This window comes from Equus caballus, chromosome 7 (assembly GCF_041296265.1).
Source record: "Equus caballus isolate H_3958 breed thoroughbred chromosome 7, TB-T2T, whole genome shotgun sequence".
Taxonomy (NCBI): Eukaryota; Metazoa; Chordata; class Mammalia; order Perissodactyla; family Equidae; genus Equus; species Equus caballus.
In genome coordinates this window covers 4,704,670-4,732,281 of record NC_091690.1, presented here as the reverse complement: position 1 = coordinate 4,732,281, position 27,612 = coordinate 4,704,670, and the positions used below count along the sequence as shown (strand labels likewise).

Genomic DNA, 27,612 nt, shown 5'->3' with positions numbered 1-27,612 from the left:
AAATGTCCCCTCCTCCAAGAAGCCTTCCCCGACTCTCCAAGAAGCAGAGTTCTTCGTCTCAACTGGGGAAGACACTCCATGGGGCTAGGAGCGTCTGTGCTGGACTCTGTCCCCTGTCCTCAGCCTAGCATGGAAGTGAGACTCTAGCTACCAGCCAAGAGATGGACTCATGGGAAGAATTTGGTTAATAAATGCATGGTTAAAAGTGGACGGGAGGCCAGGCCCAGATACCCGAGGTGGGGGGCTCTCTGGCCCTCACTATTCCTCCAGCACAAAGGGGATGTGACAGGAAGAGGTCCCCGTCCACCAGCTGGCCTTGACCCTGAGGGAGTCCAGCACAGGGGCAGTTCTGTTCATGCTGCAGGAGGACAGGCCCTCAGGTTATTTACCCCAGGGTGTGCCTGCCCCAGGCATTGAAAAATTTAAGAAATGGGATTGAGAAATCTGGGGCAGTCCCAGGGAAGAGGGGGGGGACGGGGGGTGGAGGGCTGGGCTCAAGGGGAGAAGGAGGCGGGCACCAGATAAGAGGAGGCTTCCAGAGGTCTCTGCTCACTCCTCCCCGTCCTCTCCCTCAGTCCCTCCGTCCCTCTGTCCCTCCACGGTCCCTGCACCATGGGGCCTGCCTCGGGTCCCAGCCTGCTGCTGCTTCTGCTGAGCAGCCTCCCCCTGGCCCTGGGGGACCCCCTGTGAGTAGTCCCGACCCCACCCCCATTAAGGCTGCTTCTGAGGTGGGAGTGGGCATTTGTGGGGAGCAGCCCCTTCAGAATTCAGGTGCATTGGGGTGTCTGTGGCTCACGGGTCAGGATGTTTATGAGTTGGGGCTGCCTGTGAGGTCGAGAGCTTGTGGAATTCAGGTGCTGTGGGACGGGGGTCGGGTGTTATAGAACCGGGGGCCTGTAGGTCCAGAGCTTATGGGGTGCTCAGTGATACTCCTGATGGGGTGATTGGGAATCTCAGAGACCTGGACCTCACAGGATTTGGGAGCATCAGCATTTGCAAGCTTAGGGATCTGCTGTTTGGTTTTTGTCGACTGGGGGGTGGATGTGGTTGTGTTTACAAGCTTGGTCTGCTAGAGGCTTAGGTTTAGAGTGTTTCTGGATTTGGGGTTTAGAGGTTCGGAGCATGAGGTGTTGGGCATGTAGAGGGTTGGGTGTTTAGAGACTTGCGGGAGTTTGAAGGTTTAGGGGTTAGGGCTCCAGGACTGTGGGCTTAGGCAATTATGGGTTTGGAAGTCCAGAGTCTTGGGGAGTTGCTGGTTAGGCTTTGAGGTTCAGGGGTCAATGGAATCTGCAACCCCTGGCTGTCGCAGGTCCTTGGAACCCTCCAGGACCAGGGGCCGGGCAGAGCCCCGGGGACAGCGCTGACTCCGATGAGCTGGAGTGTCGGTTCCCTGGGACGTCAGCTCCACCCCCATACCCCACTCTGGCAGGTTCTCCATGATCACCCCCAACATCCTGCGGCTGGAGAACCAGGAGATGGTGGTGCTGGAGGCCCACGAAGTACAAGGGGACGTGTCTGTCACTGTCACCGTCCAAGACTTCCCGGCCAAGAAGCAAGTGCTGTCCAGCGAGAAGACCATACTGACCAAAGCCAATGGCTACCTGGGGACGGTCACCATCAAGGTGGGAGCACACTGGAGCCCGGACCTACTGACACCCCCCCCCTTCTCTGAGACCCTCCCCCTGCTAATGCATTCCCCTCTGAGACCCACCCCTCCGAGCCCCTCTCCATCTGAGCGCCTTCCGTTTCTGAGCCCTCTCTTCCTTCAGCGCCCTTCCCATCTCTAAGTCTCTCCTCTGAACCCCACCCTTTCCCATCCGACCGTCTCTGAGCCCTCTTCCCCTTCTGAACTCCCGTCCTCTGACCCCCTGTCTGGTTCCCTCTCCCCATCCCCCTCTCGGATCCCTACCCCATCTCCCAGATCCCCTCCCCCCATTCCCCAAACCTGGGCAAACGGGGGAGACCAGGAGGGATGGCAGGCTCTGTTGTGAGGCGGGGCAGGTGTGGACCCAGCCCAAGGTCCAGAGGCTGGACCCGGGACCCGGGGCCCTGAAGCAGACCCCTAAGGATGCACTGGTCCTTGCCTAGATCCCGGCCAGCAAGGAGTTGAGATCAGCAAAGGGGCAGAGTTTCGTGACTGTCCATGCGTCCTTCGGGGGCACCACGGTGGAGAAGGTGGTGCTGGTCGGTGCTCAGAGCGGGTACCTCTTCATCCAGACCGACAAGACCATCTACACCCCAGGCTCCACGGGTAAGGGGCTGGAGGGTGGCTGGAGAGGGCGGGGGCAGGCGCGTGGGGAGAGGCAGGGCCTCACCATCTGTCCCTTCCTCTCTTGCCTCCTCCCAGTCCTGTATCGGATCTTCACCCTTGACAGCAAGCTGCTGCCCGTGGGCAGGACCGTTATCGTCAGCATCGAGGTACCAACCAGCCAGGGCCCTAAACACACCCGGGCAGAGACTCGGGAGAGACAAGACATGGAGACAGAGACAGAGACACTGGGTCAGGCACAGCAGCAGAGACCCAAGGGCAAAGAAACACATCGAGGCACAAACAGGGGGAGGATCAGAGATGAGGCAGGGACCTAGGGCGTGGAGTGATGCTCCCACCTGATTCCAGCTCTAGATAAACCCCTGGTCACTGCCTGACTCTGGACAGGTCTCTTCACCTTCCTGAGCCTCAGTTTCCTTATCTGAAGATTGGGATAATGACAAATAATAATAGTGCTATATAGTCTGTTCTGCCTACTGCAGCCAGAGTCAGCTCCCTCTCTTCTCTTCCCACAGCCCTCCAGGACTCCCACTTCCCTCAGGGTAAAAGCCCAAGTCCTCCTCAGGGGCCCCCCAGGCCCTACCCAACCTGTCCCGTCCCCTCCCTGCCCTACTCTCCCCCCATCTCCCCCTCGCTCCATCAGCTCCAGCCACATGGGCCTCCTCACTGTTCCTCCAACATGCCAGCCAAGGTCCTGCCTCAGGGCCTTTGCACAGGCTGATCCCTCTGCCCAGAAAATCCTCTTTTTCCAAATAGCCACACAGCTTGCCCCCTCCCCTCCTTCAAGGTGAGGCCTCCCTGAGCCCCTTGTAAAATTGTAAAAACCCCCTACACACACACTCACACACCCCACTCTCCTCCCTTCCTGCCCTCTCCTGGCACCCTATAAACTGGATTCCTTCATTTCTTAACTGCCCTCTCTCCCAAACTCCACTGAACCTAAGTTCCATAAGGGAAGGGATTTTTATCTGTTTGTTCAGGGCCTTATCTCCTGAACCCCACACGGTACTTGGCATATAGTAGAGCTTAGTAAGAACTTACTGGAAGAAGGGAGGGAGAGTGGGAGGGGAAAAGGGAGGGAGGAGGGATGTCCTCCTCATAGGATCTTCACGAGTATTTATTGAAATCATGCAAAGTTAACAGGGACCATGTTCTGATGGCCATGCGCTGGGTTTGGGGGCTGGTGGGATCCCTGGAGAACAGAGAACACACACCCCATCTAAAGGCACAGATCTGCCTAGCTCTAATTAGATGTCACCTTGTGCCATCAGACATGCATTATCCACAGATATCCCAATTTCCAAGAGAAGCCAGAAAACCAGATTTTTACTTGGTGTCTGCTGATGTCTCACCATTGACAACAATGAAGTAATATGTGTATTAGGTGAAACCACGCAAAATTGCTGTTCTTCTTTTTTTTTGTGCGTGAGGAAGATTGGCCCTGAGCTAAAATCTATTGCCAATCTTCCACTTTTTTTTTTTTATCCCTCCTCAAAGCCCCAGTACATAGTTGTGTATCCTAGTTATAAGTCATTCTAGTTCTTCTGTGTGGGATGCTACCACAGCATGGCTTGATGAGCGGTGCGTAGATCCACACCCAGGATCTGAACCAGTGAACCCCAGGCCACCGAAGCAGAGGGCATGAACTTAACCACTCAGCCATGGGCCCAGCCCCTGAAATTGCTATTCTTATGGGTCAAAAAGCTGAATGTAGGCACTTCTGTGTGGCTTAGCACACACTGCATGCTTAGCCCTGGGTCCAGCAGAAAAGTAGGTAATAAATGCTAGTTATTACTTGAATTCAGAGAGACACAGGTAATCATGAGCTTATATTAACTACGTTCCAAGTCAGTGAAGTAGGGGCTATATTTATCTTCTTTTACATTGAGCACAAAGAGGTGAAGTAACTTGCCCCAGGTTACACAGCTTGTAAGCGGCACAGTGGGGATTTGAACCCAGGCTGACTGACTGAGGTGCATGTTCTTAACCAACGTCCCTGTGGTCAGGACACAAGGAGAGTGCCCTACACAGAGAGGGAGAGGAGAGCCAAAGGGATAATGTAAAGGGCCACACCCCTCCCTGTCTCCCCACAGACCCCCGATGGCATTCAAATCAAGCGGGACTCCCTGTCTTCTCACAACCAGTTTGGCATCTTGCCCTTGTCTTGGAACATCCCGGAGCTGGTCAAGTATGTCCTGCCCTCCAGGAGGGGGTTCAGGGCCCCCCCAGCCCGGGCTGATTGGTGGGGGGCTGCCGGGCCCGGCCGGATCACTCGCCTGCCTTCTCCGCAGCATGGGGCAGTGGAAGATCCGAGTCCATTATGAAGACTCTCCACAGCAGGTCTTCTCCGCCGAGTTCGAGGTGAAGGAATATGGTAAGAGGATGAGAGACCCGGGCGGGGGTCCGTCAGGCTGGGCCCAGAGCCGGCCCCCCACCACCACTGTCTGTCCCCACACAGTGCTCCCCAGTTTCGAGGTCCAAGTGGAGCCCACAGAGAAATTCTACTACATTGATGATCCGAATGGCCTGGAGGTCACCATCACGGCCAGGTGAGGGGTTAGGGGTGGGGCCAGGTGAGAGGCCAGGTGAGGGGACAGGTGAGAGTCAGGTAAGGGACTGGATGAGGGCCACATGAGGATGAGCTGAGGGGACAGGCGAGGGACCAGATAAGGGGTGAGGTAAGGGCCAAGAAAGGGCCAGGTGAGGGTGAGGTGAGAGACCGGGGGCTCTGGGTCAGTGCAGGTTTGGGGCAGAAACTCACCTTTTCAGGAGGGAAGAATCTGAGACTGTCCTCACCTTGCAGGTTCTTATATGGGAAGAATGTGGATGGAACAGCCTTTGTCATCTTTGGGGTCCAGGATGGTGACCGAAGGATTTCGCTGGCCCAGTCCCTCACCCGTGTTGTGGTACCTGACAGAGGCCCCCTCTGAACCCCTCCCTCCCATCTGAGCCCTTCTGCTCCCTGAGCCTTCATTTCCTCCCCCAGATCGAGGACGGCACTGGGGAGGCCGTGCTGAAAAGAGACGTTCTGCTGAATGGGGTACAGCCCTCACGAGCGGATGCCCTGGTGGGGAAGTCATTGTACGTGTCTGTGACCGTCATCCTGCACTCAGGTGAGGCCTGGTCTGAGGGTGGAGGCCCAGCACCACCATGTGGTCCTGTCTGAGAGGGGAGGCCCATCTGAGCGAGGAGGGGACCGAGAATGAAGGTGGGGTCCAGTCTGATAGGGAAGGCCAAGTCTGAGGGGGGAGGCCCAATCTGAAGGCAGGGTCCAATCTGAGAGAGGAGGCCTGGGCCTGAAGGGTGTCCAGGACCCCATCCTCATGGCTGGCCCCCTCAGGCAGCGACATGGTGGAGGCGGAGCGCAGCGGGATCCCCATCGTGACCTCCCCCTACCAGATCCACTTCACCAAGACGCCCAAGTTCTTCAAACCAGCCATGCCCTTCGACCTCATGGTGAGACCCAGGATGGGGCTGCACCCCCCACCCTGCTCCTGAACTCTGGCCACACCTCTGGTTCTGCCTCAACCCCCTCCACCTGCCCCTGCACCCACAGGTGTTCGTGACGAACCCCGACGGCTCCCCAGCCCGCCGCATCCCCGTGGTCACCCAGGGCAGCAATGTGCAGTCGTTAACCCAGGATGATGGCGTGGCCAAGCTGAGCATCAACACCCCCAATAGCCAGCAGCCCCTGACCATCACTGTGAGTCTGCGCCAGCCTCGGGACCCTACACCGGGGAGACGGGGACTTTATTGGTACAGCAGGGTCCTGTCGTTTGTACAAAGGGATCCTGCCATGTGCACGGTGGGGGTCCTTTTATTTGCATAAAGGAGTCTTGCCATGCACATAGAGGTGTTTTCTTTGCCGTAGAGGGGCTCCTGTCTGCAGAGTGGTGTCCTGCCATCTGCCTGGATATCTTATAAGGACCCTTGTGACTACATTTGACGCACCTGACTAATCCAATATGATCTCCCCGTGTCCAGATCTTCAGCTCAATCCCATTTGCAAAGTCCCACATTCCCAGGTCCCAGGATTAGGATGGGGACATCTTTGGGGGACCCACATGCATCCCTCTTTCCCTGCCCAGGTAAAAACAAGGAAGGAGGGTATCCCGGATGCCCGACAGGCCACCAAGACCATGCAGGCCCACCCCTACAACACCCTGGGCGGCTCCGGAAACTACCTGCACCTTTCCGTGCCTCGCACGGAGCTCAAGCCTGGGGAGACCCTCAATGTCAACTTCCACCTGCGCACGGACCCGGGCCAGGAGGCCAAGATTCGCTACTACACCTACCTGGTCTGTGGCTTCCCAGAATCCCCAGCCCCTCCTCCTCGCTTCTCCAGCACCCCCAGGAGCACTCCCCCATCCTGGATCCCCTCCATCCTCCCACCCATCTTCCCCATCCTTATGCCAACCTGCCCCCCCAGATCATGAACAAGGGGAAGTTGTTGAAAGCAGGACGCCAGGTGCGAGAGCCCGGCCAGGCCCTGGTGGTGCTGCCCCTGACCATCACTACGGACTTCATTCCTTCCTTCCGCCTGGTGGCTTACTACACGCTCATCAACGCCAAAGGCCAGAGGGAGGTGGTGGCCGATTCCGTGTGGGTGGACGTCAAGGACTCGTGCGTGGGCACGGTGAGCTTCCCTGCATCCCCCTCTCTCTGCCCATCTTACGACTCTCCGCCTGGCCATCCTTTCTCTGTCTTGTGCCTCTGGCTCTGCCTCTCTCCAGCCTTCTGAATCCATTTCTCTCCAACGTTCGCAGAGTTTCTGCCTCTCTCTTCTCCTTTTCCATCTTGTTCTTTCTTCCTTTTCTGATTCAGTCTCAGTATCTCTTTTGCTCCCAGTTGTCTCTCTTTCCTTGCCTTTCTGCCTGATCCTGGTTCTGTGCATCTCCCTTCTTCTCTCTCTGTCTCCACCTTTCTGTCCTTCCAGCCCAGCCCAGGATCTCCTCTGTCCTCGGCTGACTGACACGGGGGCCTGACAGGACTGACTTTACCCTCCCCCCTCCACCCTCCTCACAGCTGGTGGTGAAAGGTGGTGGCAAGGAGGAGAAGCAGCATCTGCCTGGGCAACAGATGACCCTCAAGATAGAGGGTGACCGGGGGGCCCGAGTGGGGCTGGTGGCTGTGGACAAGGGCGTGTTTGTGCTGAATAAGAAGAACAAGTTGACACAGAGGAAGGTACGCCCCACAAAACTGAGGGGTGTTGACAATGGTGCAGGCAAAGAGGTGGCTTTGGGCTGAGGTGAGATTGGCACTGGGGAGAACAGATGAAGTGGGTTTAGGTGAGGGTTGAAAGAAGAGGTGAGAATGGACATGGACATAGGGATATGTTGGTGGTCAGGGTAAAAATGGGAATCTGAATGGTCAAGGGTCCAGGTTGGAGATGGTCATGGGAATGGACATGGCTCTATGCCACGTAGTCTGGAACCATCCACTGTGGACGGCCAGGGACCGGGATGAGGATGGAGGTGGGTTGGATGGACATGTTAGTGAATTGGTGAAGGCACTGTTGGCCTGGCCTCATGCTCCCCTTGACCCCCTTCCCACCCTGCAGATCTGGGACACAGTGGAGAAGGCAGACATTGGCTGCACGCCCGGCAGTGGGAGGGACTATGCCGGCGTCTTCATGGATGCTGGGCTGGCTCTCAAGACCAACAAAGACCTGCAGACCGCCCAGAGGGCAGGTGAGGATGCGGCCAGCGCTGGGCCAGGGCAGGACCGTGCCTCCACCTCTCAGATGCTGAGGCATGTTGAGGGCAGGACTCTGGGCTCAGGGGACCCCAGGTTCAAGTCCTGCCTCCACCACCGTCTAGCAAGTCACTTCTCTTACTGAGATGGAGCCTCAGTTTCTCCACCTGTCAAATTGGAGCAGTGGCATCCTTACCTCACAGCCACTGTGAGGAGTAAGCCAAGGATGTCCAGTAGGTGCTTAATCCAGCTTGTTCCTGGTCCCCCTGCCCCCCAGATCCTGAGTGCCCGAAACCAGCCGCCCGGCGACGCCGCTCCGTGCAGCTCATGGAGAAGAGGATGGACAAAGGTGGGACCCCTCTGCTGGCCCTCGCCCGCCTCCCGACCCTGGGCCTTGCCCATCAGGATCCCAGCCAAAGAGGGAGGAAGGGAGGGCCGGGCCCTGAGGCAGTCCTCCCCGGGGTCTGTCCTGAGTTCCTCCGGCTGTGAGTGGGGTCTGTGCCCCTGCAGCGGGCCAGTACAAGGACAAGGAGCTGCGCAAGTGCTGCGAGCACGGCATGCGGGAGAACCCCATGGGCTTCTCGTGCCAGCGCAGGGCCCAGTTCATCCTCCACAGCCAGGCGTGCGTGAAGGCCTTCCTGGACTGCTGCACCCACATCACCCAGCTGCGGCTCCAACACAGGCGGGATTATCCCCTGGGCCTGGCCAGGAGTGAGTGACGGGGGCCTGGGGAGGAGGCCCTGTCTGATGGGAGGGAGGAGGCCCTGTCTGATGGGGGAGGAGGCCCTGTCTGATGGGGGGGTGGAGGCCCTGTCTGAGGGGGGAGGAGGCCCTGTCTGATGGGGGAGGAGGCCCTGTCTGATGGGGGAGGCCCTGTCTCATGGAGGGGAGGAGGCCCTGTCTGATGGGGGAGGAGGCCCTGTCTCATGGAGGGGAGGAGGCCCTGTCTGAGGGGGGAGGAGGCCCTGTCTGATGGGGGAGGAGGCCCTGTGTGAGGTTGATTCATTACCACCATGAAATTCTCAGACCCCAATCAAGTTTCATCAGTTGTTTTGGTTTGGACTTTTATAGGAAAAAGACGGGGTCCAGAAACACAGGTTGCGTTTAATGTCAGGGTCTCTTTAGTTTCCTTAGATCTGGCCCATCCCTAGCACTTCATCGTCTTTCTGTGACTTCCATGTTCTTGATGTACGTTAAGTATACAGGCCAGATATTTCGGGATCACCCCGCAACTTGGGTCTGTCTGATGTTTCTTCATAATCACATTCAGGTTTTGCCTTTTGGGTAAGACTATCACAGAAGAGAGATTATGTCCTTCTTGGTGCATCCTATCGTTGACGTTGAGGCACATGGCACCAATTTGTCCCGTTATTGCTGATGCAAACCTTGATCTCTTAATTAAGACAGGGTCTGCTGGGTTTTGCCATTGTGACGTTCCTCTTTCTTCCTTTATAGGTTTGTTTTTTTTTTTTAGTGTTTTTTGTTTTGTTTGTTTGGGTTTTTTTGCTGAAGAAGATTGGCCCTGAGCTAACATCTGCTCCAGTCTTCCTCTATTTTGTATGTGAGCCACCGCCACAGCATGGCCACCGATGGGTGGTGTAGGTCTGCACCTGGGATCCAAACCCAGGCCACCGAAGTGGAGCATGCCAAACTTAAACACTAGGCCACGGGGCTGGTCCCCCTTATATAGTTATTTTTTAAAATTTCTTTTAATTATCAGATCACGGCAAGATTTAAGCCCAGGGAGATTTTCCCCAAAACCTGTTTTTGCTTAGCATTTAAGATAACAGATAAGGACTCCTTACATGGTAATGCATGATTTTTTTGTGCACACCTCTATCTCTTTTTTCGGCTTAGAAATAAGCAGCCGCCTGTCCAAAGCAGCCATTGCCAAAATGGACAGATATTTCTAAATTCTTTTAGCCAAAAAACTAGCACCCCTTCCGTCCTCCCACCCCCAAAAAAGACACAACGATTCCCAACACACATGAGCAAAGTACACTACCTTCCACCTTTTTGCAAATTATACTGACTTAGGCATGCTGCTTTCCATTCCAGTGACCCAGAAACTCTTTTTGACAAAGATAGAAAGGGCTACTGGGAAAGGGAGAGAAAACCTCTGACCTACTGGGATATGGTTTATAAGCACATGGATGCTTTTTTCCCCAGCTTTGCACAATTTCTTTAGCCAATTCGGGGTGACAGAGGGTGGCTTACATGTTAGCACCCCAAAGACACTTGGATAGCTTATTCTAGAGTATGAGCGGGTATAGCATTTACGGAATCCTACCTACTTTGTTGTTAGGGAAACCCAGAGACAAATTAAAATCTGTCCATCATTTCTTGAAGAAAGCTCAGCCAGTGTTGAATTCTACCCCAGCCTGACTTTGCTTATTGGCTGATGGTATCGAGCTGGCTTTTAAAGGCTGTCATCTCCTCAGCAGTCTACATCAAGTCTGGGGAATCTCTCAGTTACTTTCAGGATCGATATGACCATCAGACACAGCGAGCCTGGTGTTGGGGGCGGGGGTGGGGAGCTGTGCCACTTTTCGAGGTGCACACAAATGCTTTCATTCCTTTGAAAATCAGAGGGGGAAAAAAAGGGAATGTAACCCAGCCTGAATTATTTTTGCTGTTACAGCAACACACTTGTAAAATGTGATTCATTTTTATTTATTTGTTTTTTTTCCTGAGGAAGATTCGCCCTGAGCTAACATCTGTTGACAATCCTCCACTGTTTTTGTATCTGGGTCGCCACCACAGCATGGTCACCCACAAGTGGTGTAGGTCTACTCCAGGGATCCAAACCCAGGCTGCTGAAGTGGAGCGTGCCAAACTTAACCACTAAGCCACGGGCCCAGCCCCTAAAATCTGATTTTTAATATTTTTTTTATGGAGGAAGGATCCCCCAAAATCAAACATGCCTGGCCCCCCCCAAAAGTCATCATACAGCTGTGGGTGTGTTCCCCTACTAAGAACCCCTCCAGGGCTGCCGAGATGAATATTTAAGGGCACAGTGGGGAAAGTGGGTCTGTTGTAAACCCAGATTGCACCCCCAACCTTCGCAGGTGACCTGGATGAAGACATCATGCCAGAAGAGGACATCGTTTCCCGAAGCCAGTTCCCTGAGAGTTGGCTGTGGACCATAGAGGAATTAAAAGAACCAGAGAAAAATGGGTAAATCTTGAGTACCCCCCACTTCAATCCACCCCTGGGCCAGCTCCTATCAATGCCCCAGACCAGATTCTTTAATTTGCATGCACCTCCAATCCCCCCTCTTTTCTGGAATCACTGTGGAACCCCACAGTCCAGCCCAGAAAAACCAAGAATGTTGCTACCTACATGTGCTCCCTTCCAACCGGGCCCTTGGGGCCCCTCCATACCAGCTGTCCCCCTCCACTCTGCTCGATGCCTTCTCCTGATGTCCCCTTCTCTCCCCCATCCAGAATCTCCACCAAGATCATGAACGTGTTTTTGAAAGACTCCATCACCACTTGGGAGATTCTGGCTGTGAGCTTGTCGGACAAGAAAGGTGAGGGAAGGTGGGGGCCCCGACCTCAGGAGGCAGGGCCCCAGGGATCCTGGGCATTTTCTCGTCCCACCCTGACAGAGCCTCTGTTTCTTGGTGGCTCGTCCCTTGCCCCCTGGTTGCTGAGGGGAGTCAAGAGTCTAGAACTGTGGGTGACGTAGTCAGTGCTTTTTGTAAATAGATTTTCTTTGTAAAGGAGTTTTCGTTTCACAGCAAAATTGAGTGGAAAGTATACAAATTTCCCACATACTCTCTGCCCCCGCCGCCGACACACACACACATGCACAGCCTTCCCCACTGTCGACATCCTGCACCAGAGTGGCGCAATTGTTACAATCAAGGAATCTACATGGGGTCATTGTCACCCCAAGTTCATACTTGACATGACGGCTCAGTTGGTGTCATACATTCTATGCATTTGGACAAATGTGTAATGATTTGTATCTACCATTACTGTATCATACAGAACAATTGCAACAACAAAATCCTTTAAGGGGGTGATGTCGACGTGAGAGTGGGTTAAGCGATTAAGAAAAATAGGAGAGGAAGCAAGATGCAAAGAGCTATTGAAACATTAGTGGTCAGATTGGGAAACAGGCCAAAAAGGTGTTGCCTGTCCCACTCGCTGCTGACAGCTGGATGTGTGAGACCTTGACAAGCTCTGGCCAAATGCGGTGTTTTATAGAAGAGGAGAGAGTTGGGTGTTGAAGGCGATGCACTGATTTTGTGTGCAAAATATAAGTGGGTGCCAAAAAACTCAGCCATCAAGAGTTTACTGCAACATGTTTTTAAAAATCAAAGCAAATGCAAAGGAACCCATGATGAACAAAATATCCAGTTTTTAAATAGAGTTCAGCACCGCGCCGAGCCATATTGGGGTCTGAGGCAAGAGAGAAAAGGTGTGCCCCATATGCATGCTTTATGTATATTTTAAAGGTTAATATTTTTCAAAGCATTAAAGTAGTTGAAAAAATGTTGAAACATGAAAAAGCAGGTATATCAAAGCTCGCAACAGTAAGTATAAATATTTTATTTATATCAAAGTCACTATTTATTATACTGTATTATAATTTTGCTTAGTTCTAATTTATAATAAATTATACTTTACTATCATTTTACTTTCCTGGCTTCAAGATTTTCTGCTTCTTTGCCTGTCTTGTTTCTGATTGAAGGAATTGAAATTTTCTGACAATTCCTCTTGAGCAAGTGATGAGCTCAAATAAAGTCATATACATATAGGTTTCTTTTTGCCTAGGACACCAGTACAGCTCAGTATGGTTCTGGTTTGTGGCTCCCATCCCTGTTTCAAGTCAGAGCATCTTTATATTTCCCTGCTGGATATTTTCATATATTGAGGTCTGTGTGAGGATCCTTGCTGGTTGAAGCATGTGCCCTGGAGCAGTAGCAACCTGATAAATTAGCTTTACCTGAATTTGGTTAGAAATTCGGAATCTTGGGCCCCACCCCTGACCTGCCAAATCAGAACCTGCATTTTAATATGATCCCCGGAGATTTGTGTGCACATGAAAGTTGGAGACGTTCTGCCCTGCACTAGCATTTCTCGACCTCATCACCGATGTCCTTCTGGGCTGGATTGTAATTTGTGGTAGGATGCTGCCCTGTGCAATACAGGATGTTGAGCAGCATTCACGGCCTCTACCTGCTAGATGCCGGTACCCATTCCCCAAGTTGTGACATCCAGAAATGTCCCCAGACATTGCCAAATGTCCCCTGGAGGGGCAGAATCCCAAAGGGCCCTGTGGTTTTAGAATCTGCTCTCTGTGCCTTTGCGACATCTTTGCAATATCATTGTCTTGCCAAGCACTGCGGTAACGCTCTACATCCTATCTCACTTAATGCTCACAAGAACTCTATGAAGTTGGTACTATTATTCTCTAAACGAAGGTACTGAAGCCAGGGAAGGAAGGTGACTTGGTTCATCCAAGACCACCAGTCGATGGCCCTTTCAAGAAATCAACTTTAGAGCTTCAGAATTTTAGCATTGTAATCGATGGAACTTGGAAATTTTTCATCTCCTGAGCTGTTAGGAATTGAAGAGTCAATAGGATTAGAAGCGGGGAGCTTCCTAAGCTCAAGGGCTTGGGTTCCAACCTCAGGTCGTCCCCTGGGCAGCTGTGTGGGCTGAGTCAAGTTGCTCAGTCTCTCTAGCTCATCCATAAAATGGGCATGAGACAAATAGTACCTACTCAAAGCGTTGTTGGGTGGATTTTATGAATTAATACATGTAAAACCCTTATAATAGTGCCTGGCACATTATTAATGTTTAATGAATGAGCCATTATTATGATGATGATTGTTATTGGAGTCAAATGTATTTTAGAGTCCAAGGGCAGATGCCTTTCAGAGCTGCATAGATACTTTCTTAAATAATACAAATCATGCATCAGAATCGCTCCTTTTTTAATTAATAGATTTTATTAAACAGTCTTAGGTTTACAGAAACAATTGAGGAAAAAGTGCAGAGAATTGCCATATACTCCTCACTTTCCCCAAGTTCCCGTATCGTTAACTCCTGTTTGCATTAATGTAGCCCATTGGTTACAATCGATGGGCTAATATTGATACGTTGTTATTAACTGGAGGTGACAGTTTAGGGCTCACTCTTGGTGTTACATTCTGTGGGTTTGGACAAATGTATCAGGACATGTACCCACTGTTACAGTATCACACAGAAAAATTGATTGACTTCCTTAAAAATGACACAAATTGGGTGTCAGACGTCAATGCTTTTTAGTTCTCTTTCCATCCTTCCACCTCCTTCCAGAAGAAAAACTAAGTCTGGTGCAAGGATGCTATCACCTCCGCTCCAATTCTTGTTTAACCCCTTTTATTTATTTATTTTTTAACAAAGAGAGGGAAGAGGTCTAGCTTTCTGCAGGCAACATGAACTAGCCAGTATTTAACAAAATTGTTTTGTTTTCCTTGGGGTAACCTCCTATTTATGGCACAGGAAGCTGGGTTTCTCATGTACCGTAATGATACCATGTTAAATTTGAGTTTAAAAAATGTAAAAACAAATTGTTGCTAAGGAAGGTAAATAGCACCAGTGACTATAACAGACCTTGAGGGTGATGAATAAATGGCTGTAGGTTGGAGAATAGGGATTCTGTTCATGCCTCTGGTTATTATTTTCTTTCACCATTAAATAATAAGCAAAAGGGTTGGCCTGGTGGCATAGTGGTTAAATTTGTGCTCTCTGCTTTGATGGCCTGGCATTTGCAGGTTCCTATCCCAGGCATGGACCTACACATCACTCATCAAGCCATGCTGTGGCGGTGTCCCACATACAAAATAGAGGAAGATTGGCACAGATGTTGGCTCAGGGCCATTCTTCCTCAAGGAAAAGAGAGGAAGATTGGTAACAGGTGTTAGCTCAGTGCCAGTCTTCCTCAGCAAAAGAAAAAAAAGAATAAACAAAGAAATTATTATTAAATCAATAGATTTCTTAGTGTAACATTACTTTTAATGTGATAGTGGTTTTGTAAGTTTCACTTGCATCAACACTTTGCTCTAATTTGATCTGGTAACTGTTGTATCACAAGTAACCATGTTTGTAGCATCATTTTTTCTCAAGGCAGGTTGGCACTTTCCAACAGAAATATAATGTGAGCCATATATGTCATTTTAAATTTTGGGGGAGGACCATAAAAAAAGTAGATGAAATCACTTTTAGTAAGACATCTTATTTAACCCAAATATATCCAAAATATTATCATTTCAACATTTGTAAAAATTTACAAAACCACTATGACACTAATAATAATGTTACAAAAATAAATCCATCAATAGTTAGGAATACCCTATTAATATCTCAAAATTATGAATGATATATTTTACTATTATTTGTACTAAGCCTTTGAAATCTGGTGTGTGCTTTATACTTACAGTGCATCTCAGTTAGGATTGCTAACTTTTCCTTGGGAAGACTTTGATCCATATTTTAAGATTCGTAAAATTTACAGTTGAAAAAGTAGCTCGGCATACTCACATTGTCTGAAACTTACCTAAAAGTTTGCAATCACTGAATCAAGCATGATTTTAAAAATGGAGATATAATTCACATGCTATAAAAGTGACCCTTTGAAAGTGCACAATTCAGTGGGTTTTAGGATATTCACAGTGAGCACTGGTTTTTAAGTTTAAATCTGATTAATTAAAATGAAATAGAAGGAGTCCAGTGTCCGCTCAAGCTAGCCATATTTCAGAAGTGCCCAGTGACCAGGAGGGACTTGGGGCTTCCCTTCTGGGGAGCACAGATGTGGACCCTTCAATGATGCCTTCTTCCCTCCTGCACATCTATCTATGAATAAAATCACAAAGAAAATGAGAATCACTAAATCACGGAAACTCCCAGCCACCATCCCCCTCTGTGATTTACCACCATTAACATTGTTTATAGTCTACGGGCTCCTTTTTCAAAGACAGGCTGAGCTTGAGACAGTTCCCGTGGTCAGGGGTAAGCTCTGAGACTCTGGGGCGGGGGGGGGCAGGAAACTTGGACTCAAACTCGGACCCTGTCCACCCCATCCATCCCACACCCCTGACACCCCGCGTTCTGCTTCCACCTGGGCAGGGATCTGCGTGGCTGACCCCTATGAGGTCACAGTGATGCTAGACTTCTTCATTGACCTGCGGCTGCCCTACTCTGTCGTGCGCAACGAGCAGGTGGAGATCCGAGCTGTCCTCTACAACTACCGGGAGGCAGAAGAGCTCAAGGTGGGCCCTGCGACAGCAGAGGCGCGGTGGGGGGCTTGGAGGGGGACCCACGGCACGTGCCCCTGGCTTGATACTCTCGGCCCCCGGCAGGTGAGGGTGGAACTGCTCTACAATCCAGCATTCTGCAGCCTGGCCACCTCCAAGAGGCGCTACCAGCAGACTGTGACCATCCCGCCAAAGTCCTCGCTGGCTGTGCCTTATGTCATTGTGCCCTTGAAGACCGGCCTACAGGAGGTGGAGGTCAAGGCTGCCGTCTACCACTACTTCATCAGCGATGGTGTCAAGAAGACCCTGAGGGTCGTGGTGAGTCCTTGGGGCACCTGTTGCCCCTTGTTCTTCAGGAAAGGCTGCTGTCCTCCCCGTGCTGTCAATCCAGTTTGGAGACCCAGGCTCTGAGCCACCAAGAATGTCCAGCTTAGGAAATTTGGGAGTCCTAGAAAATCGGAAGCAGGGCCAGGATTAGGGTGAGCCAATTCTGGGCATGGAATTTTAGGGGATGCCAAAAGGTCGGTAATAAAGACCAATAATATATCTTTTTGTTAAAATATATTTTAATATCAAATATGATATTTTGTGACACATTTCAGTATAGGAGTTTTCTTTTGACTTTAAAAATCTTGGGAAAACATATTTTACAGAACAAACTTTATAAAGCAATAATATACGATGCAAGAACATAGAAAATTTCTATTTTTACCTATGAATTTACCCTTAATAATATGTTAACAGTTAGGTCTACTATTTTTCACAGTGTGGAACACTTTCAAATAGAACAAGAGATAAAATCATCAATAAAAATGTCTCATCATGTCTTACTGATATTTTAAAGCAAAATGTGTGATCATAAGCAAGATCATATTTTAATGCAATATTTTAAGAAATCAAAATTAAGGCCAAAATATGCGCAACCAACAAAATATTAAACTTTCCAATAGAGGCAGGATCTGACAGTGTCAAGTGATGCCAAACTGGAGTCCGAAGCAAAAGGAAAAATGAGTGCCCCCATAGATGGGCCTATGTGTATTTTTTTTACTGATTAATTTTTCCCCAAAATGTTAAAGTAGTTGAAAAAAATATTGAAACACCAAAAACCAAACATATATAAAATCGATGGTGTGATTTTACATTAAAATGTTTTATTTATACCCAAACCAGAATTTATTATAATTTTTCTATCCTGGCTTTCAGGGAAACAGATTCATATATTTCCAACTACTTTAATGTTCTGGGATAAAATTGGCCATTAAAAAATACCTAAAAGTATTTAGGTTTATTTAGGGACACACTTTTTCTTTTCCCATCTGGCTCCAATATGGCTCAGCATATTGGGAGAATTTCCAGCAGTGTCCACGAGCCTGCATGGCCCAGCTTCCAAGAGCCAGTGTGCCCCCCACCTCCCCTTCTGCCCTGGTAGCTTGAAATCCATCATGGTGGGGATATTTACACCATGGAAACTGACAGCACAAGACATCAGCATCTTTTCTTCCTGCAAACGTGGATGTTAAATATTTACCAGCATGCTCCTGGAGGAAAATCAGTCTGCAGAGGAAAGTCTGGGCATTACTACCAGGTGAAAGGAGAAGAGGTTCTCAGAAGGCAAAAACAGCTGCTGTCCAGCGTGGAGTTTTGTCTGTAGACACACAAGAGCTTGAGTTGGGCCTTTGATGCTAATTAAGATGGCCCCTGTTTTAATTGAGTGCTTACTATGTGCTAAGTACTTAAGCACATTCCTTTACTTATCTTCATTTTCTTTTTTATATTTTTATTTATTACTTATTATTTACTTATATTTTTGCTTTTAAAATTTTTTTTTGAGGAAGATTAGCCCTGAGCTAACATCTGCCACCAATCTTCCTCTTTTTGCTCAGGAAGACTGGCCCTGAGCAAACATCCCTGCCCATATCCTCTGCTTTTTATATGTTGGCCGCCTGCCACAGCATGGCTTGACAAGCGGTGTGTAGGTCCGCACCCAGGATCCAAACCAGCAAACCCGGGGCCGCCAAAGCAGAATGTGCAGACTTAACCACTTGAGCCACCAGGCTGGCCTCCCAAAAAATTTATTTTACTTTTTAAAATTTATTTTATTTTTATTTCTATTTTATTAACCCCCATTGAGAGGCAGTGGGCTAAAAACAGACTCTGGAGCCAGACTACAAGGTTCAAACCTCAGTTCTGTTCTACTAGCTGTGTGACCTTGGGCGAGTTACTTTACCTCTCTGTACCCCAGTTTCCCCATCTTTAAAATGTGTGTGATAATAGCAATATCCTCTTCATTGGGGGGTGGTTGTGGAAACTAATAAAAGAAACCTTAACTAACTTGGAGTCGGGAAGGCCTATAGGGGGAGCTCTCACGCCCCATCACACATCATCAGTTACTCCAAACAGGAAGAGACATAAGCTTGCATCTTGCAAAGGAAGTTAAACTACTTTCCTGGTGAAGGAAGATTTCTCTCCCCACCTGGCAACAGCTCAGCCAATGAGAAAGGCTGCGGCTCAGCCAATGAGAAACGCTGCAGCCCAGCCAATGAGAAGCTGTTGCCACCCTGAGCTGTTACTTTCCTCCAATGGACTTTCTTTAGGGCAGCCCCACCCACTCCCCTATTTCTCTGTAAAAGCAGCTCCCTCCTTTGTTTTCTGCATTTGTCTATGGTTTGCCATAGCCCACACATCCTCGATTGCAATTCCTTTGGCTTTTCCCAAATAAACTCATTTTAAGGGTAAAATAAGTGACAAATTTGCTGAAGTTGACATTGTGAAGATCAATTGACTTAACATGAGTAAAGCTTCTAAGCACAGAGGAAGATTTCAAAAAGGTTTTCTTATTTTGTTATTAATTTCTGATTTAATTCTCATGACAACAGCATGAAAGTAGGTGTCTGTGTTGCCTCTTCCTTATAACAGAGGCACAGAGAGGCAAAGCGACTGGCTCCCAGTGACACAGCTAAGACAGGGCAGATGCCACCATGTCTCTGGTATGGTAATCCCAAACAACAGCACTCTGCTGACCATCTGTCTGTCTGTCTGTCATTTCATTCACCTGATCCCCACACCATCTAGCCGGAAGGAATCAGAGTCAACAAAACCGTGGCCGTTCGCACACTGGATCCAGAACACCTGGGCCAAAGTGAGTCAGCCATGGGCGAGGGCATGGGACCTGGGGGGTGGTGCAGGGTGGGGTGGGGGGGGGGGCTGGTGCCATCGGAGTCCCCCGTTCGTCTGGCAGATGGAGTGCAGCGAGAGGAGGTCCCTGCCGCAGACCTCAGCGACCAAGTCCCAGACACGGAGTCAGAGACCAAGATCCTCCTGCAAGGTGAGATGCTCTTGGCCCTGAGCCCACGGGGCCCAGGAAGGTGTCAGGGGGGCCATGGCCCCAGAAGGGAACCCAGTTCCATCTATTCCGGGGATACCTAACCACCGTGCTTGCCTCTTTCGCTTCAGCTAGAACAACTTCTCCCTGATCTGTTTTATAAAAGGTTCCAGGCAGTATTTAGCTCAGAAAATAGCTTTTGCTGATGAAGATGTTTAAATGAGAAGCTGTATAGTTCAACAGCAAAAATTCTGGAACCAACTGCCCAGGAGGGAGGACTGGGGTGAGAAGGGACAAGAAGGAGCTGGAAAGGCACCTTGCAACCTGTGAGCTGTAAGGTTCTGAGGAGAGACCCTTGGTTTCCTCATCTGTGATGGGGGAAAATAATAGCATCTATATCAAAGGGTTGTCAGGAGGATTAAATGAGATACTATAAGGTGTTCTCTTAGAACAGAGTCTGGCAAATAGCGTTAAGCACATATGAGTAGTCATGACTGTGGTTACTGGAATGAATTTACTAATGGTGTCACAAGACGACCCCAGACTGGAGTGCGCCTGTGAAGTGAAAGCCCCTGCCCCCACAGAGGCAGACCCCCCCGCCACTCCAGCCACTCAGTCCTGCAGCTCCGCCTGCAATCACGTGTCCCTCAGCTGTCCCTGACCCCTTGGCCCTGGCTGGTCGGAGCCTGGGAACAGCGAGAGCAGCCCTGTCCCTCCTCATCCCACCCCACACCAGGGTGGGACATCTTGCCTGAGCACCCACCTCCTACCCGGCTGCAGGGACCCCGGTGGCCCAGATGGCAGAGGACGCCATCGACGGGGAGCGCCTGAAGCACCTCATCGTGACGCCCTCGGGCTGCGGCGAGCAGAACATGATTAGCATGACGCCCACGGTCATCGCAGTGCATTACCTGGACCAGACCGAGCAGTGGGAGAAGTTCGGCCTGGAGAAGCGGCAGGAGTCCTTGGAGCTCATCAAGAAGGGTAGGCGCCCTCAACCCTCTTGGTGACCACCCCCCCCACACACACACACCAGCCCCGTCTTTGAGCTCTGTGCTCCCTGAGACCCCGCCCCCTATCCAGGCCCCGCCTTCCTCTGAGAGCTCCTCCCCCTCCGTCCTCTGAGACCCCGGCCCCTTTGAGCCTCATCTCAGAGCTCCCTCCCCGACTGAGGCCCCATGGCCCCTGAACCACTTTGAGAACCCTCCCCTCTCTGAATCCCGCCTCCTCTGAGAACTCCTTCTCCTTCCTCTCTCTGGCACCGCCCCCCCCACCCCCCGTCTAATTCCCTCTCCCCTTAAGCTCCCCCTTCCCCCCAGATACGCCTCCCCTGAGCCCCCTCTTTCCTCTCTGAGCCCCTGTCCTGCCCCTCATAGCATCCTTGTCCCCTCTCTAAACCCCTCCTCTCCCTGTCAACACCGCACCAGCCACCCCCCTCCTCTCAGCCCCCGCTCCTCTCCCAACACTTCTCCCTTCCCTGCAGGGTACACCCAGCAGCTGGCCTACAGACAACCCAGCTCAGCCTATGCAGCCTTCCTGAGCCGGCCGCCCAGCACCTGGTGAGACGCGTGGTCAGCTTGCCCATCCTCGGCCTGAGCAGGGCCCGGATCCTGGCCTCGGGTAGTCTAGGGGGCCTCGCCCACGCAGCCCTGTGTGAATGGATCCCTCCACCCGCAGACCCAAGGTGCCCGCTGGCTGAGTGACATGCAGTCATCAAGCTTTAAGCACCCGCTGCAGGCAATACCCGGCCCTGAGCTCCAGGAAGGGAAACGGGCCCCACCCCTCTCTTCTCATTGGTTGGCTGGGATGTCAGTCTCTGGCTCCCAGAGCCGATTGGCTCATGCTCTGTACCCACCCCCAGGCTGACAGCCTACGTGGTCAAGGTCTTCGCTCTGGCCTCCAACCTCATCGCCATCGACTCCCAGGTCCTCTGTGGGGCTGTCAAATGGCTGATCCTCCAGAAGCAGAAGCCAGATGGAGTCTTCCAGGAGGACGGGCCCGTGATACATCAAGAAATGATTGTAAGAGGCAGGGATTCAGGCCAGGCTCCGGGAGAGGGGCATCTGAACCTGATAGGATGGACAGGATAAAGACTCCCCCAACGGCCCACTGCCCAATTTGCTGTGTGTGTGTGTGTGGTGTCGGGGAGGTGGGGGCTGACAGGGAAAGAAAGGAGCCGAGAGTGTCACTCCTCCTTCACAAACCAGAAACCTGCAGGGTCCAATGCAGAATGAAAGTCCCCTTGTTCCCCATTGCTCTTAAACACAGACACAGAACTCCTTAGGGCCGTGAAGCTCCAAGTGTGGTCCCCAGGCCAGCAGCATCAACACCATCTGCAAACTTATTAGAAACACGCATTCTCAGTCTGGACCCCAGATGCAGTGAATCAGAAACTTTAGGGGTGGGGTCTAGCAGAATTTTAACAAGCACCCCAGGCAATGTGTGCTTAAGTTGGAGAACCCCTGCCTTAGCCTGACCTTCCAGGCTTCCAGCCTCATGGCCTTGCCCCGTCTCTCTACACTCCATCTGTGATGGTAGGAGCCTTTCTCTCTCCAGTCACAGGGCCTTTGCACATGCTGATCCCACTGCCTGGCAGGCTAACCCCTGTTCTCTTTCAGAGTTGACTCCTACTCACCCTTCAGATTGTGGCTCCATCTGTCATCTCTCAGGGACACCTTTCCTAACCTCCCCAATTGAGTCATATTCCCACTGTCCATTCTCACTGCCTCATCTGCTTCTCCTGCACAGCACTCAGCAGTTTGTAATTATGTATCTGTTGATAAGCTGGTTGGTTCGTGTCTGTCTCCCCTACTAGACAGGGAGTTCTGTGAGGGCTGAGGCTGGCATCTGTTTTTGTCCACCATCATATCCACAGCCCCAGAAACATTTGCAGAATGAATGAATGAATGAATGAATACTAAAGAGTTTGGCCCACCTGGGGAGGCACTGGGGAGAGACCCAGGCCTGCTTTGAGCTGCTGATCCTACAAGGGAGTTGGTCAGCATGCAAGGATACGCCAGTGACCCTATTTTTGCTTCCTGCTCCCCACCCTAGGGTGGCTTCCGGAATGCGGAGGAGAAAGACGTGTCCCTCACAGCCTTTGTTCTCATCGCACTGCAGGAAGCTAAAGATATTTGCGAGGGACAGGTCAACGTGAGTGTCCCCCATTCTCCCCCTCCCTCCCCTCTTCTACCCAAAGCTCGTCCACCTTGAAGAGTGAGGTGTTGCATTCTCGTGATTTCCAGTCCTCCTCAGTGCAATAACAGCCACCATAGTGGCTTTAATAATCCATAACATTTATTGAGTAATTAGCACACTCATCTAACAGCTTCACATGTTTAAGTTCTTTGTAATCCTTCAAACAGCCCAAGAGCTAAGCTACTCTTATTTTCCCCAGTATACAGATGAGAAAACAGAGACACAAAGAGATCAAAGTCCTTTCTTCCTGCTTTACCGTTTTCAGAGAGGTTTACCCAGTTTCAGCAAAAGCCCCTTTAGCCTGCTTTCCACATCACTCCTACATGAGCAGTACATTTGTGTCTCTGCTGTTTCTCTAAGGAAAATTCAGGACACAGAGCTATAAAATGTCAAGACTATTTCCTCAGTCTAGGGGATCTTTCAGGAGATTTTTCAAAGGGATCCATGACCCTAAAAAGAAATTATTAAAAATATTACCTCATCACTGTCCCCTTTTCCTCTGATTATGTTTTTGAAGCAGAGAAGCTTGGAAAGATGGGTTTCTGAGAGTCTGTGTTTGCTCCATCTGCTTCATCCTGGGGTTTTGAGAGAGGGTTGTTTGACCTTTAGCTTCCCATATGGGGAACTTGAGGATCCCACCTCCATCCAGTTGCTTCTCCCTCCTCAGGCCCCCAGAAAAGAGATGGAGGGAAGGAGGCCCTTGAGGAGAAAAGCAAATGCAGGGGCTGATATCTTTAATACCCAAGAGGGATCTGGGGCTTTCTGGTTCAAATCTTGCAGATTGGAGAGAAATTATGGCAGAAAAGAGACACAGCTGACTACACCTGTGGGATGAGACAAATCTGACTTCAAATCCTGATTCTCAGGCACTCTCCTTCACTGTGCCTCAGTGTGTGCAACTGTAAAATGGATATATTAATCTTTGTATTTTTGAGGACCCTCTGAGTTGTCCTAGATGTAACACACATGTGACCTAGATTTTGCAAAAATAGATGTGGATTTATTTTAAGGATCAGAGAATTTATCAAGTGCAAAGAGGAAAGTGGCCTGAGGGACTCTGACAGGATGCTGTGTTCTCTCCTGTGTCATTCATTCCCTTTTGCCCTATAATTCAGCTTTCCCTGTCACTCAGCCTGCCAGGTAGGACATGACTGCCTTCCTTGGGGAAATAGCCAGACCAAGGCTAGAGATTTCAGATTCCCATGGAAGGATTCTGATTGGCTCAGCCTTGGTCAGGTGATCACCCCTGCACCAATCAGCTGAGGCCAGAAAGTAGGTCTCAGTTGTCCAATATGGCTGCTTCCATGGTTGCCATGTGAATGAAAAGGAGGAGAAGAAGTTCCTACAGAAGTCAAGGGTAGATGAGGGGGAGACAGCTTGGCAGGCAAAAGGACTAGTTTCTACTACAACATAGCAACATTATGTTGCTGCACAAAATTGGGGTTCTGTTGCCTGATGTGCATAACGAGCCAATTATTATGACATCTGCTTTTGAAGTGTCTCTGTTGATGTCATTGGGGGTTCAGGTATCTTTCTGAGTTATTTACACAGTAACAGGCATGAATTTCTCAAGTTTATATCAACTTTCCCAGCTTCAGTTTGCAAGGCTTCAGGAAAAATGATGGTTTGAGCTCTCGTTGATTCTAAATGAAAAGGATGGGAAAAATTGAAAACATTAGTTTGGAGATTTGTAGCCAGATATTGAGGAGAGTGGGAGAATTCAGGATCCAGTCTAGTTTACAGATAGAAAACAAAAATATCAAAGACAATTAACAGAACCAGAATCTAATCTCCATAAATGTGTACTATAGTTTTTATTGAAACATAATTTTTCTCTCTAAAATCACCCTCATTTGTACCAAAGGTAACGAAATTAAAGCTAATTGTTTTGCAGAATGTCTAGTTTCAATAAACTTGGCCCAATTGTTTACATACATACAGAAAGAATAACAATTGTCATATAGGCTCTTTTAAATCTGCTTTGCTGGAACTTTTCATAAGCAATCTCAGATTGAAATTTAAAGACCTCTCACAACCAGGAGACCCAACCCAAGGACTTGTCATCAGTCTTCCTGCAATACCTATAGGTTTGAGTGGATTCCTCTCTTCTCTTGATGTTCCCCAAAATATCCTGAGGTTCTTGCACCTTCCAGGAAGTGACCTTCTTTACTCACCTGGTAAGGTTGCTAGGAACCCTGTAAGCAAGGTACCAGGCCAGTATTTCCAGGTTGCTTTTTTTGTCTCATAAAGTCAATCCTGTTCCTTAAATCTGTTTGGTCATATCTGAGTCTATGTATGTTTCTCTCAAATATGACATTCTAGTCAAAGACTTGGTAATATAACCAATGTTTCCAATTGTGTCCTGTTATAAGGAACACAGATTCTTATTGAACTTATGCAAATAACTATATTGCCATGAAAATAAGAATATTCACTCATCAAGGGTTTCCAAATTTTGGAGGGATCTAGTAGGGAGAAAGAGATGAATATTTTAATTCTGGTTAGAAAGGTATAATTTACCAAATTGCTATGTATAAGTCATAGCTTAAGAGAAACGAGAAAAATATTTCCTTAAATATGGAAAAACAAAACATTAAAAAATCAGCAATATTTCAAATGAAAAGTCATAAAAATTATAACCATCCTCATCAGTTCATTCAATCCCATGTAATCAACTCTTGATCTTGATCTTCTGCTAGTAGTTTTATGAGGCCATCAGCTTCTCTGTTAGAATTCTGTGATTTCTTACCCAGTTTAGTTTTGTACTCTGAAAGTTTATCAGACACCTGTATTCTAGAGTAAGTGTCAGGGTCCTTTCCATGAATCTTTCTGAAGATGAAACATATTTGCAAAAGTATCAGAGTAAAGCAATAACTGTCTGCAAATGACAGAAAACCTAAAAATGGCAATTGACAAAGAAATTTGGTTATTTCTGTGACATATAACATTTGAAAATAACTAGAATTATGACTTATAACCAGGACAGATCAGAATTTTGAGAATGTTGTATAATTTTTTAAAGTTATATTAATAACATTTAACCTGCACAATATAACCTAAGAAACGTTATCATCATTTATTTGACAATGCTTCCCATGTAATTTAACACACCAAATAAGCCTACTTAGTTTAATATCTCCCTCTTTATACAAAGAGAGAATACATTCTTTGAGAAGTCCCAGGGCCCCATTGGAAATTCTCAAAGTTGCTTTCATGTCAAAAGAAAGACTTTATTTAGGATTTGAATTTGGGGGGAAGTTTGTCAAAAATATCAAAAGGTTTAAAACACTTGGTCAAATAGGATCTTAGCTCACTGTGAAACAGTGCTTAGTTATTTATTTAACCAAGGTGACAACAGAAGATGTTTAAGGCAAGCATACAGAGTTAAACAGTTAAAAAAAAAAAAAAAAACCTTAGTTTTCTTAATAGAGAGACCTCAGCTTTTTAGAACATAGGAAGTTATTTTGACAAAACATAGAATTTCCGTCTTAGGTAGATTTACTCAAAAATAAAGAAAAACCTTTTATAATCTCTCTATCAAGAGTGGACTAAGAGCCCAAGGATAGGAGAAAGAAAATCAAATTTTAATTTTTCACCAGCTTACTTTTGACGTTAAAAACTTATCCACTTAATTAACTTCGTTTTGATCTTAGCCAGCTTGACCATACACAAAACTCTTTCCTTGTGATTTCTATTCCACAAACCTTCTATAACTTTCTTTTTACATTCAGAATTTGTCCCATGCCTTCTTTCTTCTCTTCTAGTACTTTAGGACAAATTTATCTTTCTTAACAAAACAAACAAAAATATCTTCATTCCTTGAATCTTCTTTACTAAAACATACATCTTACTTTCCTTAATTTTTTTATATATTGACATCCTGTGGAATGTCAGGTCCACAAGTACTGTCTAGAAACATGTGCTCTCTCATAGAAAATTTCTCAGCATGGCACAAAATATGTTTATCAGTAAATCCAAGTACTTTTCAAGTTTCTCTGTGAAAGAAGCCAAAAGGTAGATAAATCTATGGTTAGTAATTAATATCAAATATTATATCTTAGGTAGAAATGACCTAGATACTCAATAAATTTTATCTTTAACTTAATTTAACAAAACTCTAAGGTTTTAAGTTACCAAAAGGTTTTGGAGTTATTTTAAGTACATACACCATAATACAAAATTACTATTAAAAATTTACCTGAAACTTTTATCTTTTTCACATCTATTTAGTTTCTTGTTCCCAATAATTATTTAGATTGCCTATAAAACTTAATGAGACATTAGGCAAAATCAGCTATCATTATGAGTTATTATTTTTGCTAATGAGTTTTGTAACAGAGATAACATGTCTGTATTATATCCAGTGTTGATAACTCTGAAAACATATTTATTTTAATCAATCAACAAGCTTAAGTAGGCTTTCATTTACCAAAGATTATTTTATATCATGTTAGCTTGAAAAACATTAGGGTTAGTTTCTATTACATTTATGTAAGTGCTTACTCTAAGCCAGTTGAACACAGCTCTTTTAGAAATACCATCTGGATGTAAAAATATCATACGTCTATAAGATATATAGACACACATACACAGAGATTCCACAGCTGTTGTTTTAAAAGTACTGCAATGAATCAGATCACCTGATTACTAGTTATGAAAGCTCACTAGTTATGAAAGAATAATTGAATCCAAATTTTGTTTTAAGCTTTTTCTTCTAATATTTTTCCTAGATTTTGGGTGAAGGCACTCTTGTGGCCATTTTTCTTTCCTTTTTTCCTTTTTTTCCCCCTTCAGTCTTAGGAATTGGTGATGGGCTAGATAACAGCTGCCAGAGAGGTTACAAGCTTTTTGAGATAAAGGAAATGGGTGGAATCTGAA

At 48.2% G+C, this 27,612-nt stretch overlaps 1 protein-coding gene across 1 annotated transcript in view; it reads left to right on the top strand.

Moving 5' to 3' along the window:
* The first annotated feature begins 412 nt into the window (after positions 1-412).
* LOC100060505 (complement C3) overlaps positions 413-27,612 on the top strand; it is a 40,695-nt gene continuing 13,495 nt past the window's right edge. The window contains exons 1-27 of the mRNA XM_023644588.2: positions 413-686; positions 1,430-1,622; positions 2,089-2,251; positions 2,348-2,418; positions 4,363-4,457; positions 4,561-4,643; positions 4,728-4,818; positions 5,073-5,175; positions 5,256-5,382; positions 5,610-5,725; positions 5,826-5,972; positions 6,358-6,567; positions 6,699-6,905; positions 7,295-7,453; positions 7,830-7,959; positions 8,241-8,312; positions 8,474-8,674; positions 11,032-11,140; positions 11,410-11,495; positions 16,087-16,229; positions 16,320-16,532; positions 19,287-19,353; positions 19,453-19,539; positions 20,317-20,520; positions 21,020-21,095; positions 21,398-21,557; positions 22,591-22,689. Of these exons, the coding sequence (XP_023500356.1) occupies positions 613-686; positions 1,430-1,622; positions 2,089-2,251; positions 2,348-2,418; positions 4,363-4,457; positions 4,561-4,643; positions 4,728-4,818; positions 5,073-5,175; positions 5,256-5,382; positions 5,610-5,725; positions 5,826-5,972; positions 6,358-6,567; positions 6,699-6,905; positions 7,295-7,453; positions 7,830-7,959; positions 8,241-8,312; positions 8,474-8,674; positions 11,032-11,140; positions 11,410-11,495; positions 16,087-16,229; positions 16,320-16,532; positions 19,287-19,353; positions 19,453-19,539; positions 20,317-20,520; positions 21,020-21,095; positions 21,398-21,557; positions 22,591-22,689 (3,486 nt within the window). The 5' untranslated portion in view covers positions 413-612. The remainder of the gene's footprint in view (positions 687-1,429; positions 1,623-2,088; positions 2,252-2,347; positions 2,419-4,362; positions 4,458-4,560; positions 4,644-4,727; positions 4,819-5,072; positions 5,176-5,255; positions 5,383-5,609; positions 5,726-5,825; positions 5,973-6,357; positions 6,568-6,698; positions 6,906-7,294; positions 7,454-7,829; positions 7,960-8,240; positions 8,313-8,473; positions 8,675-11,031; positions 11,141-11,409; positions 11,496-16,086; positions 16,230-16,319; positions 16,533-19,286; positions 19,354-19,452; positions 19,540-20,316; positions 20,521-21,019; positions 21,096-21,397; positions 21,558-22,590; positions 22,690-27,612) is intronic.